General features: G+C 41.7%; 1 protein-coding gene across 2 annotated transcripts in view; it reads left to right on the top strand.

Annotated features, from left to right (window-relative positions):
- adam12b (ADAM metallopeptidase domain 12b) overlaps nt 1-16,760 on the top strand; it is a 139,532-nt gene that overhangs the window by 52,385 nt on the left and 70,387 nt on the right. For both annotated transcript variants that reach the window (XM_078160843.1, XM_078160844.1), the window contains exons 4-5: nt 9,705-9,783; nt 13,573-13,649. In XM_078160843.1, coding sequence (XP_078016969.1) covers nt 9,705-9,783; nt 13,573-13,649 — 156 coding nt within the window. The remainder of the gene's footprint in view (nt 1-9,704; nt 9,784-13,572; nt 13,650-16,760) is intronic.

The following is a 16,760-nucleotide window of genomic DNA, read 5'->3' as shown; positions in this document are numbered from 1 at the left end:
AAATGGACTCCAGTGATCTGTGAGCTCTTAAGACTCAAACGCTAGAAAAATGTCTGACAGCTGATGCACAATCCCGTGCTATGGATACCTACATTTACCTTAAGGCGTTTATGTTATACAGTAACACAGTCACCTTTCACTGTGTGCTTTAAAGTGATCGGGAGAGTGGTACACTCCAGTATGGATACATTAGCATTATCAAAATGTCTCCTTCTAGAGGAATGTTGTCTTTTTTCCCCTGACCAGCAGAAGCCTCCTATCTCCCCAAGGAGAAAAATCATATGACCTCACAGTCACTTGCTATCATTTTCTCTTATTACTTTCTGTCAACACTCATTTGTTATCTTTCATGGGGCATACAGTCTTCACAGATAACAAGTCAAGCAGTCATGAAGGAGATCATATGGTCAGTGATGTAGCTCAAACAGGAAAATGTCATTTATTATCATGCATTTGTGTTTTCCCATGAATGCCTGTGATTTTGTTAATTTCAGAGAGTGTGTGAGACAGACAGTCTCCCCTAACTGTATCATTACACCGCGATTTATTGTTCACGTCTGCTTTCTAGTGCAGAGAGCCTTGTCTCTCCCTCTGCAGTTTGCTTTACTGATGTGATGACTTCACTCGCCTCGGGCTGCACATCACACACACAGCTGTGAAGCCCGAGGTGAGGGACGCAGACAGAGAATGTTCTCTGAATGAGTGTACCGCTCTCAGTGATTGAATGGCAAAAAGGCAGGCTTTCATTTGGGTCTGAACTGAATGTCAGCTATAAAGTGGACACAAGTTATAACACTCATCACTGCGGCTTGTAAGCTTTGAGCCCGAACACTCATAGTTTGAGTCATTGGTACATTTGTATCTGCAGGGCTGTTCTAGGACTTTAATCTCTATAAACAACATGGTAGAAAGGACTATTTGTTGTCTTTGTGTCTTTCTTTTCTTTATGATCACAATCGTATTCTGGGAAAAGTGTCATCATCTGGACCTTTGAAAACTCTCAGCAGAATCATTTAAAAGTGAGCGAGCTGCTCGGTCTGTGACTTCTAACAAAGCAAAGAGGGATCTTGACTCATTAAGGAGCTATCTTTGCTTTGGTTGGTCAATATTTAAGTAGGCTCAGCCGATCAGCCTGCTTGTTTGATATTGGTCTGCTGCCTGCTGGAGTGTTTGTATTGGAAATTCTTATTCTGCTCTCATTAATGTGACTTTTAAGTCACACTAGCAGCGGGACTCAGGCGCTTGGTCAGGTGGTTGGTCAATCCATCACTTTGGTTCAGACTGAAGAATCAGATGTGTGGATGTATCTTAATGACTTTGCTGATCAACTGACTTTTCCCTTACTGTCACCATTGGGTTGGCATTTTGCTTTTAAGGAAAATATCTTAACAGCTGTTGGATGGATTGCCATGAAATTTGGTGTAGGTATAAAGACTTTTAAAGACACTTTAGTGATCCCCTGACATTGTATTAAGTGCCACTAGCTGATATTCAAATGGTTGATTTTCCAGTGAGCCATCTCCACATCTGTTTGATGGATTGGCACAAAATTCGGTGCAGGCATGTATTGTTCTCAGAGGAAAAATCTGTCTGACTTTGGCGCTCCACTGACTTCTCTTTCCATCTTTTAAAAAACACATTTTCAATTTCTATATATAGTACTTCCATTCATTCATTTTTCATTGCTACTTATCCTGTTGGGGATCATGATGTTGGCATTGGACGAGAGGTGGGGTACACTCTGGACAGGTCACCAGACTATCACAGGGCTGACATGTAGAGACAGACAACCATTCATGCTCACATTCACATTTACGGCCAATTTAGAGTCACCAATTAACCTGCATGTCTTTGGACTGTGGGAGGAAGCCGGAGTACCCGGAGAAAACCCATGCTGACACAGCAAGAACATGCAAACACCACACTGAAGGGCTTCCCTACCTCATGGTTCGAACCAGGAAGTACATACACTCAATATGTATGTTCGCTGTCATTACAATAGTATATGTTTGTAACTGACTCCCGGCACTATGGGAGTCAGAGGGAGGATAAATGTACAGAGGCACATATAGGTTACCTACACAAACTAATAAATACATTAAAAGTAGAAACACATACTGATAGGTGATCCTATACGAGCCTTTTCAAGACACATCAACACATTGCGCCAATAAACAGGTTGTGAACAAAATCAGTCAAGGGCAAGAAAAAAACAAACAAAAGTAATTATGATCACACCTCAGGGACCAGGCGTCCTGGAACAGAGTGACTACAGAGGTAAATACTGCATTACTCAGACACGACTGTGAAGAGTCAAGCAAAAGGGTTACAAATAGACCCAAATCTTTGTCTCCGATCCTTGCAGTCTATCTTCTCCACTTTTAAGCATGACAACATGTCATTCTTTGGATGGGGCAGCCTTCTTCCACTTGTGTATAATTACACGGCGTGCTGAAATGGAGGCGAAAGTAGTGGTGCCATGACCCTACGACCGGCAGTCACATTTCCTCCAGGGGAACTCCACAAAGAGCGACAAACGGATTTAGCTCAATTACAGTTGTTAGAATTGTGGAAAGGGAACACAGTCTTCCAAAATTGTCCTAATCTAGGGCTCCCCGGGCTTTTCTGCTTTTTTTGGCTCAGTATGAAATGTCTCTGCAACTATTACATGAATTGCATGAAATTGTGTACACACATTCATGTTCGCCACAGGGTGAATTGAATTAACAGTTCCATGACATTTAATAAAGCGCCATCATCCAGTCAAATTCAAAATTTCTACTATATTTTGGTTTATTCAAAGCAGCAACCACCAAGGTTGAATGCCAGCTGACGCTGGAGGGCCAGAAACTGCAGTTCTTCAACCTGAAGCTGGCTCCAAAGGCGAGTCAGTTCCCATAGACCCCCATGTTAAAATGGCCCTGTTTACATACTTCTACATACAATGGCAAATGCAGATGGGCTACAGCAGTAGAAGACCACACCCGGTGCCACTCCTGTCAGCTAAGAACGGGGAACTGAGGCTACAGTTTGAATGGGCTCACTAAAATTAGCCAACAGAAGATTGGAAAAACGTTGCCTGGTCTGATGAGTCTAGATTTCTGCTGCGACATTCAGATGGTAGGGTCAGAATTTGGTGTAAACAACATGAAAGCATGGATCCATCCTGCCTTGTATCAACAGTTCAGGCTGGTGGTGGTGGTGGTGTAATGGTGTGGAGGATATTTTCATGGCACACTTTGGGCCCCTTAATACCAACTGAGCATGGTTTAAACACCACAGCTTACCTGAGTATTGTTGCTGAGCGTGTCCATCCCTTTATGACCACAGTGTACCCATCTTCTGATGGCTACTTCCAGCAGGATAACGCACCATGTCACAAAGCTCAAATCATCTCAAACTGGTTTCTTGAACATGGCGATGAGTTCACTGAACTCCAATGGCCTCCACAGTCACCAGATCTCAATCCAATAGAGCACCTTTGGGATGTGGTGGAACGGGAGATTCACATCATGGATGTACAGCCGACAAACCTGCAGCAACTGCGTGATGCTATCATGTCAATATGGACCAAAGTCTCTGAGGAATGTTTCCAGCACCTTACTGAATCTATGCCACCAAGACTGAAGGCAGTTCTGAAGGCAAAAAGGGTCCAAATTGGTACAAGTGGCCAGAGAGTGTATTATACCTGCTTGACATTAGCATTTTAAAGTTGTCATTGTGAGCATGTTAGTATGCTGATGTTAGCATTAAGCTCAAAGCAATGATGTGACTAAATAGAGCCTCAAAGAGCTGCTAGCATGGTTTGACACATGAACTTTTAGTGGGACAACCTAGTTCAGTGCACATTTAGGACAAACATATACTAGGAGGCCTGTTACTAAACTGATGATATAGTTACCACCACAGGAAACAAGTTTGTTGTGTGACTTACTGTATTCTCACAAGCTACATTTATGTGGTTGCTTTTAAGAGAGGCACAAATGTACTTGAGTAATCTTTTACAAAGCCAGAGAAGTAGAGTGAAGGAAGGCACTCCTCTAATTCTGCAGTTCAGGGGATTTTTCTGTTTTGCTCCCTCTGCTCCTCCCACCCTCATCTCCTTCTCTCCCTGTTATTTATTTATTTTTTTTACTGGCTTTGCTGGCTTTGTACACTTCAGTGCACCCGCTACAGCCAAGCCTAAGCTGAAGGGACACTGAGCTGTATGTAAATCAATTTGGAACGCAGCCGTATGTGGAAATAGAATTAGACTTGTCAGCCACACCTCTTTAGTTCCTCCTCTCTTCTTCATCGCTCTCTCCTTCTGTAGTAGTGCGCTCTTTTTCAAGTTAGGCGTACAGTACCATAAGTAGCAGCTATAGGAAGGCTTAGGGTCAGGCTCGTGGGGGAGAGGGGATTAAAAGAAATCACTGAAGTTAGCAGTCTTCAAAGGAAGCAGAGAGACTGCAAGTGGAGCCACATTTCTCTCAAATGGTTTCATGCTCAGGGGGCTTTGTGTAATGGTGAATTATTACATGAGGCATGGAGTCACATATATGTAAATGAGGCCCAGCGCTTTAAATTTGCACCGAGCATTGTACTCTTCTGGACGCCTGAGAAAAGGATGATATTAAAAAACACTGATTCATGTAAACAACGCATCACATCCACTTTCGGCTTCATCGATTATGCTGTCGTAGCGAGCCTGTGTCTGCTAGGTTTGATTTGTTCTTTTCAAATAAAACTCATTTAAACACGTGTTTGGTTCAGCAACAACAGCAGTTCTATCTGTTGTTATTTCAGATATGACAGAAAGTCATATCTGACGTGGGTTTTTTTTATGCAGCAGAAAGAGGAAGAGGGATTTTGTATGGTGCACGGTAATGAGTTTTTCTGCAGTGGCCTCGTCTGTTTGGTCCCTGCATTGTGACAGTCATATTTCCGGGAGCCATTCATTGATTGTTGTGTTGGATGTTCTGTGTGACAGCAATCCACTTATGTCAAGGGATGGAAGGGGAACAGGAACATATGTTCATCTGAGACATCAGGGATCAGAGATTGAAAGGTCGACAATGAATCACAAACATGTCCCTGAATGCTTTTTAGGCTATAAAGCAAAGTGTGGAAAGCTCCTCATCTTGCTTTTAGAAACAATCACTGATTCATGCCATACTGTAAATTAATTTGCAGAGAAATTCAATTAATGCTGAAGAGCTTTTTGTAAGATGCTAAATTAAAAAAAAGAAGAGGTAGGAGATTATTTTTTAAGACGAATAACAGTGCTTTCCACCTCCCAGAGGTGCTATTAAAGAGCCCCTCATTCATCACAATTAACCTGAGCGACTATTAGTGAATCGTTAATTAGATGTTGGACTGTGTCTAATGAATCGCAACACACGCTTAGCAGCATTGAATCAATGGTTATTGACTCAGGCATTCATTGGAGATTTTTATAACAGTTTTGGAAAAGAAAAATGTAAAGGTAGAAAGGTAGTACATTAGCAAAGAAGCTCACTGTCAGTTCACAGTGCACTTTATAAAACATGGTACAAATTAATCCTAGTTTACACCAAAGATTCTCAGTATGATGACTTGTAGCTTTTAACTACTTGCAAACATTGGTCTGCAATGTTCTGAAAATCTGCCAGTTTACATCAATGTAGTCTCTATATACAGACTCTACATTCAGTGAATGTAGAGTCTGTAGGCAAACCCCGGAGATCTTGCCTCCGGAAGAAGAGCGGAAGAGCCCTGGTTTCCGGTTGTAGGCTGTTTGTAGTCCGCGTGATATTGACCAATCACATTTGAGCCGGCTGCAGTTGTTGCCAAGTTAAATGGTCCGTGCAGTGAACTAACGAGGCGGAACATAATTGGCGTCACTGCAAACTCTGAATCCATCGCAATGGTTCAGCTTATATACTTATATATAAATGGAAGTCCGAAACGGAAATTCACCTCCTCTGCCCAAATCAAACCAGAATGCCAAAAAATCGGGGGTTTGCCCCCAGAGGCTGTATCGCCGTCTGCCGGAAGTCAGACGCTGAATACAGCCGATGGGTTCCGAGAATGACATCAATGCAACTTGACAGGATGGTATATTATCTCCATAGCAATGACTCTCTGTAACAGTGATAGTGAGATACTTGCAACAGTTGCATTTCTACAAGTAGTACTAATTAAATGACGAAAACAAACAAGCTTCGTAGTCTACCACGAGAAATAGGCTCCCATTTTTTGTAACCTGTATTTTTAGGACCCTAATGGTGTCTAGTTGAGAATTTTTCTTGTTGCCAAGGTCAATTCATGGCCCATTGGGTTCATTTGGCGGCCATTTTGAATTGATGTCCACGCTTATGGCGAAAAACGCAGACTTTCATAACCCCTGAACCACACAACATACAAAGACAAATATACCCACTTTTTCATATAATTTGGACACCAGGAATTGAATGGAAAGGTCACTGACATGCTACAACCACTCTCTATTAGTAAAAAAGGGCAAATTACACAATTTAGGCTCATAACAATATAACTTCGGCTATTTTGTTTCGCAGTTGTTTCCTGCAGTTACCAAATGTAGCTACTTTATTATCTTACATACATCTCAAGGTTATTAAATGGATGAGGTCTGTGACACCAAGGTGGGTCAGTTTGAGGTTGGTGAGGAGGACCTGGAATCAGACCAGGTACTGGAGGAAGTGTGAATAACGCTGCCGCATGTTAGGTGTGGCTTATGTTAAATAAGCTAAATAAGTTTCCCAATCTTACATATGTATAAGGTCACAGCTTTGTTCAATACAATTACCTGGAGTAGTTTTGACTGTCAAAGGTGAAGAACAAGTCCGCCATGTCCCCATTGTGCTTAAGGGGTCGCGCCAGATCATTGGTCTTCACAGAGAAGAGGAGCTTGGAAACGAACCGCCTGCGGTCCATGACAGACAACAAGAATACCACTTTCTTGCCGAGATGGGATAGACTATCAGATGGATAATAAATATGCCAAAATCTTACAATAACCAGCGCCCGTTGATCAGTTAGTATGTGTGTAACATGCACATATGCAGCAGGCAGCAGCAGCGACACAACCTGAGGACAGAGACTGACATACATGTCTACAGCAGCAGGGATGTACCTGACTGACAGGACTTAGGCTGGACAGGGATGGAGGGCTGTTTTCAGAGAATGCCACAACAAGCGAACACGCTGTCCGCTGACAGTTTGTAACTGACTTGACCAGCAGGCTTCACAACAAGCCAGTTGGTCGTTGAAACAGGTGACCTGCCTCCTGTTTTCAAACCAGCCACTTGCAACTTGACATGCTAAGTTGCTGGTGACACCATCAGCTGACTTAAGTCCAGCTGAGACAGGCCAGTTCACACCGTTGCAGAGGAACAACTTTCCCCTGCAACATTCTAAAACATTTCATCTTGAATCTTTGGTCTGATCTGGACTTGACTCTACAGTTGCAGTTGTAGAACAGATTGACAGTTTGAGGCTGAGGAAGATGATGATCTTCCACACGTGACTAATTTCACGCATCCGTCAGAAACTCTACATGTCTGTTCCATTCATAAATTTCACCACCTGTCTCCTACAAAATACTAGAGGAAAATTTAAAGCAGCAATTGAAGAATTCACACCGGCTTTTCTGCTGAGAAGAACTGAGGTGAATATCAGACCTCGTCTCGTGTGCCGCTCTGACTCTAAATTGCATTTGATTGGCTGCATGTTCCTCTTGACAAAAATAGGGATGGAGGTGAGGAGTTGCTAAGAAAAGAGGTATAATCACATGAAAGTATTTTGGTATTCGGGGAGAAACTCGCTCTCCTGCACTGTTTGGGTTTAGTGGCAAAACACAACTGACACGTCTGAAGTGCGGTGAGGATGACATTGTCTATCTGCTCTCTATTAAAATGCCAAATCTTTTTTAAAAAACACATATGCTCGAGATAAAATAAAACCAAGGCCTTTTTTTAAAGGGTTGTAATCCAAAAGCTCAGATTTATTTCTTTTTATTGCGACAGTAAAAAGCAAAGAGGGAAACATTGGAGCCGTAGAGAAGTGAGAACCAAGGGCATTTGATCAACAGCAGGGTCATTCTCAGCTGTGAAAGATGCACATACCAACACCACGGAGCAGAAAGGTAACAAGCAGGGGTAAAGAGAACTCTTGTCAAACACACAGTAAACATTCATGGCCTCATAAACTGTGTACTCTTGCCAAGGAGTTGATTACAGGCAGATTCCATCATGTAAAACCGGCGGCTTTACTTTAGTATGTGTGATAGTACCACGGGCCACGCTGCCCTAAGCTGGCTCTCCCAAACATGCCTCCAAAGTCCAGCACGTGAGCATTTGCTTGGAATTACCGCTCACATGATGCAAATCCCATCTTTACTGTATCAGAGCGATTTTAATTTGCCCTCCTTTAAACAAAATACTATAACGTTGCTGTTTGTCACTTTTTAAACACTGCTTTTGCAAGTTCAGTATAAAGATGCATATTTGGGGGTTTTCCATAAAGCATCTTCTGCCCTCTGATGTGTCATCCATTTTTAATGAGACATACCAGGCTCTTTAAAGTGATTACTGGCCGCTGGCTTATCAGATTTATTTAAGAGCTTGCTAATGGCGTGATAAGGCACATTAAAGCGATAATAAGTATTTAATGAAGTTAAATGTGGTCAGGCTCAGGCCACGGAGGATTGATCCCTTTTTAAACAGGTCATAAAAAATGAACTTTGAATGCACAGATAAGATATTAAATGGTCTGGAAGTATGGGAAAAAAGTACATTATTGGCCCAATCCACTCTGGTCTAATTCTGGTTTTTGGTCCATGCAAGCTGTGTGGGATGGCGGAGCACTGTGGGATATGAATGATTTCCACTGTGATTTGGATAAACACTGCGGCGTTCTAGTTTTTAAATCCTCTCCAGCTCCTCTTCTGTCTTGTGAATCCCGTGTTTTCTGCAGGAAAAAAGTCAGATTTGTGAAACTTTTTGTTTGTCTGTTTGTGTTGCTGCATTATATTCACCTGTGGTGCATTGATAAGTGAGTTTATTAGAATATATCAGACAGAAATCACGTCATATTTGAAGGTACAGAAATAAAATAATCACTTCTTTGCATTTTTACCTGCTAGTGCTCCCTCTTTCTTTCTTTCTCTGTCTCATACATACACACACATTCACACACACCCTGAGATCATCCTGCCTGATGTCAGTGTGATTATGCAGCTGCAAAAGATGGGTGTTCCTGCTGCTCCTTTGCCAATGCTCGGGGTGGGGCTCACTGTGTCCATCTGCTCGTGGCCCTAGGAGAAAAACGCACGCACAAATGTCCACACAGTTTAAAATACATCCACACACACATATGCACAGAAGTACACATGCACAAAATAATTACCTCAGCAGGGAATCTAGTCAGTCATGCTGAATGCCAAGGGATTCAAGGACACATACAAATCACCTAATAAATTCACAGCAAATCAAGTCTCCCCTTGCCTCAGAATGCTAAGTATTTCATCCACATTATCCCCCCAAATCCTCGCAAGCAACACCGAATCTACATAAAAAGTCAACTAAGGGTCGAGTTTTCTTAGTCGTCTTAAAACACAGACTCTTTTTTTTTTTCCAATTCAGATTTACAGTGTTGAAAAAAGTACCTGAGTGTTTGATGTTTCTGTTCTCTCTCCCCCTCTCTTTCTCTCTCTCCCTTCTTAGGGGTCTTTTTGCAAGCCATTACACTGAGACACATTACCGGGAGGATGGAAGTGCATTCACCGGTGCTCACAACTTCACGGTACGGTGGCACTCGAGTGCTTTTGACATTTATGGTCCAGTTGACGTGCAGTGGTGCTCCGCAGTCACGCTGTAAAAACTGACCCTTTAAAAGTGTTCAGGAAGGCAGATGTTTTTTTGTTATAACTCATAGAGGATCAGTAGTACAGATTATATTCTACATTGTAGCTTATGCATTAGTTAAAAATCAAATTAAGGATTGAAAATTAATAGTTCAATTGTTTTTACCACCACAGTGTGACCCAGTGTGTATTTGAGCCCCTGGTCGTTGCCGAGCGGGACATCCATCCTGTGGCCTACATGATGATAAGCTGTGTTTTATGCTGGCTGTGTTTCAGCCAACATTGCCATCAGGATTTTATTATGGAATCCCCTTTCAGCAGATGATCTATCCCTGAGTACTTTTTTTTTTTACTTTTTATTCTGTGTGCATGCTCGCCGTATAAAGCAGAGAGCCTGCTCCCCCTGAAAATGAGGAAAAGATTGATGTTCATTTTGAGTACTTATCGGGGCTCACTGTGACACAATTGATTCTTCATTGTATGATGAAGGTATTTTAACTTCGAGCCAGGTAGAAATATGGTTGCACTGCATTACAGCATGTAGGCATTTTTAACAAGCATTGTAGAGGAGGGATCACATTTCTGTGGCGTTTCAAAAACAGGTGATTTGTGTGCAGGATTTAGTGGCATTAGCTGTGAGGATTGCAGATTGCAACCATCTGAAACATCTGCCATGTGTCAAACGTAAACTCCTGGTTAGGATTCCTTCAGTGTTTAATGTTCAGGAGGTTTTTACCAGGAGCTGAATTATCCACAGAGGTCTCTTCCTCACCAGAACAAACAGACCAGGTGATTAAAACCGGTAAAAAACACTGAATAAAGGAGTTTCATGTTCCAGATCTGTGTTTCTTTGATGGTGTTTGGCTCGTCTCAGATGGCCGCTGGCCCACCTGCTAATGCATGCTCACCTTTTTCTCTGATAACTTAAGTTCTAGTCCATATCCATTGGTAGCTTTGTCACCTTCTACCTATGCCAATCCTCAATGCCTATGTGCAGTTTCACATAGATTGACCACTTCAGTGAGTAGAAAAACGTGGGACAGACAGAATGACTGACTGACAGAATGACACACTGACAGTTTCCGTGATTATGTACAGCATACCATACCATGACTTAGTCATACCAAAAATTAGAAAAAAAACCCAAAACATTCAGCCACAGGGGGAGCCACAGCGACTGGTCGCATTTTAGCCATTTTTAAGCATTTTTCTGTTGTTATAGCGCCACCCAGTTGCCAATTAGAGTTAAATTTCCCCAGTCACCTTGAGGCGTCCTGTTCTACATATCTACCAAGTTTAGTAAAAGTCAATATAGCGGTTAGGCCTAGATAAGAAATTAGCTCTCTAGCGCCCCCATTTTGTTTGATGGGGTCAATAATGGAGGGGTCCCCTCAGATTATGAGTGGTCATATGCCTACAAAGTTGCGTGGTGATTGGTGAAACCCTTGAGATGTTATACACCTTTATGTGATGAGCCACGCCCTCCGCAATATTCATTGCCTTATAGAAGCTCAGTTTTAGTAAGTTTTCCAACTTTTGCCAAGAGGGAACTTTAGATATTGGTCCCTAGATTATGTTCACCCAGTTTCATGCAGATCGGTCAAACTTCCTAGGAAGAGATCGATTTGAAGTGTTTTTCAAAAAATTCAAAATTGCGGAAAAGCTACATAACCAGAAGTTATGGGTTCTTGGGGCAACTTTGTTCCTCATGAGGAGAGGCGTCTCTGTGCAAAGTTTCATGTCTCTACGACATACGGGGCATGAGATATGCCCATTCAAAGTTTGCAATTTCAGTTGGTTGCTATAGCGCCCCCTTTGGCCAATTGATGTAATACTGCTTCATTCGCATCCTCCCATGACCCTCTACCACTGCGCCAAATTTCACATGGATTGACCAAGTCAGTAAGGAGAAAAACATGGAACAGACACACCCACAGACAGACAAAGTTTTCGTCATTATATAGTAAGATCAGACGTTCCGTAAGATTTTACCAGGAGCTAAATTATCCACAAAGGTCTCTTACTCTACAAAACAACTGGAACTGATGATTTCACGTTAAAAACTCAAAGTTTTCCGATGCTGTTTGGCTCATCTCATAGGGGCTGCTAACTAAGGTGGCCAACATGAAAACATGATTGTCCCTTTCTAGAACCATTGTTTGATTTGTCCGTCCTGCAGAACAACATGGCAGTTTCCGTGGACTAGGACCTGCTCCCTATGTCGATATAAACGGCTCATTCTCAGATATCAAAAACACATAGATTCTTATTTCCAGGTAATTATGCACTAAAAAAAACATACCTCTTAAATTATATTCCACGCCTGCCAATATATCCCTCTAAATCCTACACACTGGACCTTTAACATATTTAACAGTCTCTTGCCTGTTTGCAGCTAAGATGGATTGAAATCATTGTTTAATTGAACGGTGGTGAAGACAGTTTGACAGGTCGCTTACAGCTCAGAGCAGAAGTGTTTGGTAATTCGGCAGTGACTGACAAGTCAATTTCCTGCAAAGTTATGCAAACAGCGTTTTCCACTCTCTCTCTCCCACCTTTAATTCTGAGTGGGAGGATGTTACAAGCGTTGCATCAGGCTGTCAAACAGACATACTGTATTGTCTTAGATAAGCCTCGCACAGCTGCACACTTTCAGTACCTGCTGTCACTGAACTCAGCAGTCAGCCATGTGTTAATCAGGGATCAGTGGAAAGACGTGCACTCTAAATAAACTCTGCTATCTTGTGAATTATCTGGTAAGACAAAGAAGTCAGTGAAAATGTAATGATTTTGCTCCTCAAGCATACAAGTCAACACCTATTAAAAAAAAACCTAAACAGTAACTGTAAATCAAGACAATTTTACCAACCCTTAAATGGGATATAAAACAGGAGAACTGGATGTTTAGCAGCTAACCAAGATGTATTCCGTTTTTATTCTGCTTTTTGTAGCTCCAGGAAATCCAAGAAATGAGCTTACGTCTAAATATTTCACTTTGAATGCATTTAGCTACTTTAAAAGTCACAGACACATTGCTGAGGAAGACAGTCACATCCCTGCCTGATGTTTTCTTGTATGAAAGGTGAACTAATCTAGGTCAAGCATAGCCTCAGCACAGAACCTTTGTAGCTGCTCTATTTTTATACTTAATGTAATGAATCTCAGTTCCATCACCACCTGGCTCAGTTACTTGTACTGTATTTGCCAAACAGAAATAGTTGGAAACGACTGTTTCATGCAAAAAAAAAATCTCACCTCAAAGTATTTCCTCCTGCAGTTCAATATTTGGGATGAGAAATGGTCAGTGTAGTGACTAATGTCGGTTGATTTAAGAGGGCTGGAGTGCAGCTAGACAGTAAATGGAGGTCTGTGCTCCCTCTTAACGAGAGTCACTTCCCCTGCTCTCCTTCTGTGCAGACAACAGTGTTCTCAGTGTGTCTGAGGAGTCTTAAAAGTCCCCTTCTCTTTCTTCTAGACCACTCTGGTGGAATGATGAAGGAAAAACAATTACCACTTTCCTGTCACCTCCCATCCGTGTCAGTTCTCCGTCTCTCTTCATCTGTGGAGGTTGCATTCGTTTCAGAGAAGCCTGTTTCTGTGAAGAGGGAAAGACTGTAACCAGCAGCTTGTTTTTTTGTTATGATACGTTTATTATTTTATCTAGTGAGTGAAGTGTTTTTCTCTTTTGTTTATAAAGGCTTCTTAAATGAACACTTTACCTCTTTCAGAACAACTGCTACTACCATGGGGAAGTCCAGGCGCATCCAAACTCTGATGTCACCCTCAGCCTTTGCTCGGGCCTTCGGTAAGAAACATACCCATCATTTAGTATTCAAGCAGCATCTCAGCACTGCCCTTTAAGTGCTATTTGCCTCTGCAATGTTTATATTTACTCCACACCGCACAGCAGCCCATCGCTCTTAAGCCCCTTAAGCGCGCTGTCAGTAAGTTGGTGTGTGGCTCACAGGAATAGGAGAAAATGTCACACCTCATTGTCTTTGTCCACAGAGGCATCCAGGAAATATCTGCCCTCATTTTGGCAGTAATTTGCTTCTTGCTGTTGCTAATGACCAAGCAGAATTGGAAGATTCAGGATATGGGCAACAAGTTCAACAATGTCATATCTGGCTTAATTGACCCTTGGCTTAAGCCCCGCCCCGTTGTGATAGTCCATCAAGCTGTCAGAGCAAGCATGGAGCCCACACCTTCACTTCGACTGCACTATGTGAAGAAATATTAAAGAAAAAAAAAACACGATTTCAGAAAGAAGCTGACAGAAAACTACAATAGGGATTTTAAGGATATATCCAGGATGTCAAACTGACTCAGCAGCAACAACAGGTTAAAAAGACAAAGACAGTTAGAAGCTAAAGCCGAACTATAGCCTACAGATCACAGTGTAAAAGTGAACCACCACTTTACCTGTTGTTGGAGACAGAAGACAATGACTATAAAGGAAAACACCAATTTTCAACCAACTATGTGTCATCGCAGTGTGCGCAGATAAACGTGTTTGGCTTCCTTCAGTGCAACCAGCGCTCGGGCCTCTGCCAGTTAATGGTTGGGAGCTCATGGGGAAGCCAAACATCTTCATCTGCGCACAATGACACACAACTGGTTGAATATCAGCAAAGTTGCCCTGCTTCCCTTCATTGGTTCCTGTAAAGCAGGGTCGGGTTTGATTGACTTTTACAATCATTTAAAAGCAAGAGCAACAGTGTCATTCAGCAGCTGGCTAACTAGCTTACCCTACACTTTCTAGGGTTTGATCTTGGTTTTGAAATGGGAAGAAACGTAAATCTTCCTCCAGCCTCTCCCGGTAACAAGTGTCATTATTGCACATGCCACAGGCACAATGTTTAGCGCTAAATCCACAAAAGCAGCCTGAAAAAGGAGAAATTGGGAAAAAATTGCATGACACTAGAAACTTCATGAAGCACAACCATATAGTTGTCAGAACCTTTTCAGAGCCAGCCCATGTTACTCTATGATTGACCAGTCTGCATTCAAGCGGCGCGACTTGGAGAAGGGTCAGTTAAACATTTTTGCAAACAAAAGAGTTTACTTTGCCAATGCAATTACAGCTGTTGACAAAGAACATTTAAGTCCCTATGAAACAGAAATTAGAGCATCTTTAGCTTCTGCATTGTGACATATTTCCCAGTGTAGGGGAATATTTGAGCTGTGTACAATTACAAGCGGGATCTACATCAAATCCTTCGTATTTGATTAGAACGCTAAAAAGTGGACAGGCTAAGGGTCTAGTGGGACATGTGGCTACAGTGAAGCGACCCCCACACATGCCTCCTTCGCCATTAGATCAGTAGGGCGAGTGGTGAATCAATCAGTCCTCCGTCACATTGTTTTGGAAATGAAACCAAAGGTTTTTCCCACTGATATCCCAACAACCATCTCTTCCCATCTCTCTCCACATAAATCTGTGAGCTATTACAACCCACAAACAGAAATGCAGTTTTATATGACTGGTGTGGCTAGCTAGTCTCCAAAAGTCTCATTTAATTGGATTAACTTTTGTAGAAGTTCCTGAGTACAGAATGAGTCATCAAACATTTGAAACCCTTGTACAGAAGCGCATATATTTGGCATATAACAAGAGATAAATGATGAATTAACACAGGGACACAGGATTAACTGGCAAAATGTAATGTGTATTTCATAGTGACTTTAAAGTTACCAACAGTTTATGAATATTAATGATGTGAGAGGGAGAGGGGATCATTTCAGTAACAAAAAGAAGGCAGATGTATAAGAATACTGAACTAATATAAGACAGGATAAATACTGTTTTGTCTCCAGAGGGAAATTTTGCTTGGGCAATACCCCTATGCCCAGCTGTAATCAGCTTTCAGTACAGTGGTTCTCTGCTGACAACAAAAATAAGAACAGAAGATACATATACTGTTCTGCTCATAAGTTTATATACCCTGGCAGAGTTTATAATATGTGCCCCATTCTTTAAAGAGAACATGAGTGATCAGGCAAACACATTTCTTTTATATTTAATGGGATTTAAATTAAACTATAAGGCATCACATATTACGATCACTACAAAGATCATTATAAAGATATTGAGTGGGTCCCCGTTCAAAAGTTTGCATACCTTTTAGTTGACAAGACAAATATTATTGGTAATTACTTTAATATATATTTAATAGGTCTAGGAGACTTGATTATTATACAGCTTTATAGTGATGGGGAGCTATATGGAGAAGGGGTGGGAATAAATAAATGAATAAGTTTGTACTTTCACACTGCTTTTTGGACATGTAAATCAAAGCATATGTTGTTTTCAGTTTTCATGCTTACTTTAGTAACCTGTTGGGTTTTTTTATGTCTGTCTACCACTGTATGACTATTTTGTTTATTTACATGTTCGAAATAAACAGCTAGTAACTAACTAACTAAGTTGTTAATAGTGTGTATTGCTCCCTTTAGCATCAATGATGACTTGCAGTCTTTTGTAATGGTTGTAGACGAGGCCCTTCATTTTATCAGGTGGTAGAGCTGCTCATTCTTCTTGCCAAAAAGCCTCCAGGTCCCATAATGTCTTGGGTATTCCTGCATGAACCAGTTTGAGATCCTCCCAGGTCAGGAGACTGTTAAGGCCACTGTAGAACATTCACTTCTTCTGCTGTAGCCACTGAAGGTTCCGCTTGGCCTTGTGTTTTTGATCACTGTCATATCGGAAGGTCCAAGTGCGTCCCATGTGCAGCTTCTAAATTTATAAATGCAAAGTATCCAGTATTTTCCGGCATTTTGACATTCACTCCCTCCCTCTAATGTCAGCAATCCACCTCGTTCCCTCACAGTAGGAATGGTGTACTTTTTGTCACAGGCCTTGTTGACCCCTCTCATAACGTAGTGTTTGAGGGCTGTGAACAAAGTTTTTTTTATC

The sequence above is a fragment of the Epinephelus lanceolatus genome, chromosome 17 (genome assembly GCF_041903045.1).
Source record: "Epinephelus lanceolatus isolate andai-2023 chromosome 17, ASM4190304v1, whole genome shotgun sequence".
Classification (NCBI taxonomy): domain Eukaryota; kingdom Metazoa; phylum Chordata; class Actinopteri; order Perciformes; family Serranidae; genus Epinephelus; species Epinephelus lanceolatus.
Note: the sequence above shows the minus strand (reverse complement) of the source record. Positions and strands in the feature narration are given on the sequence as shown.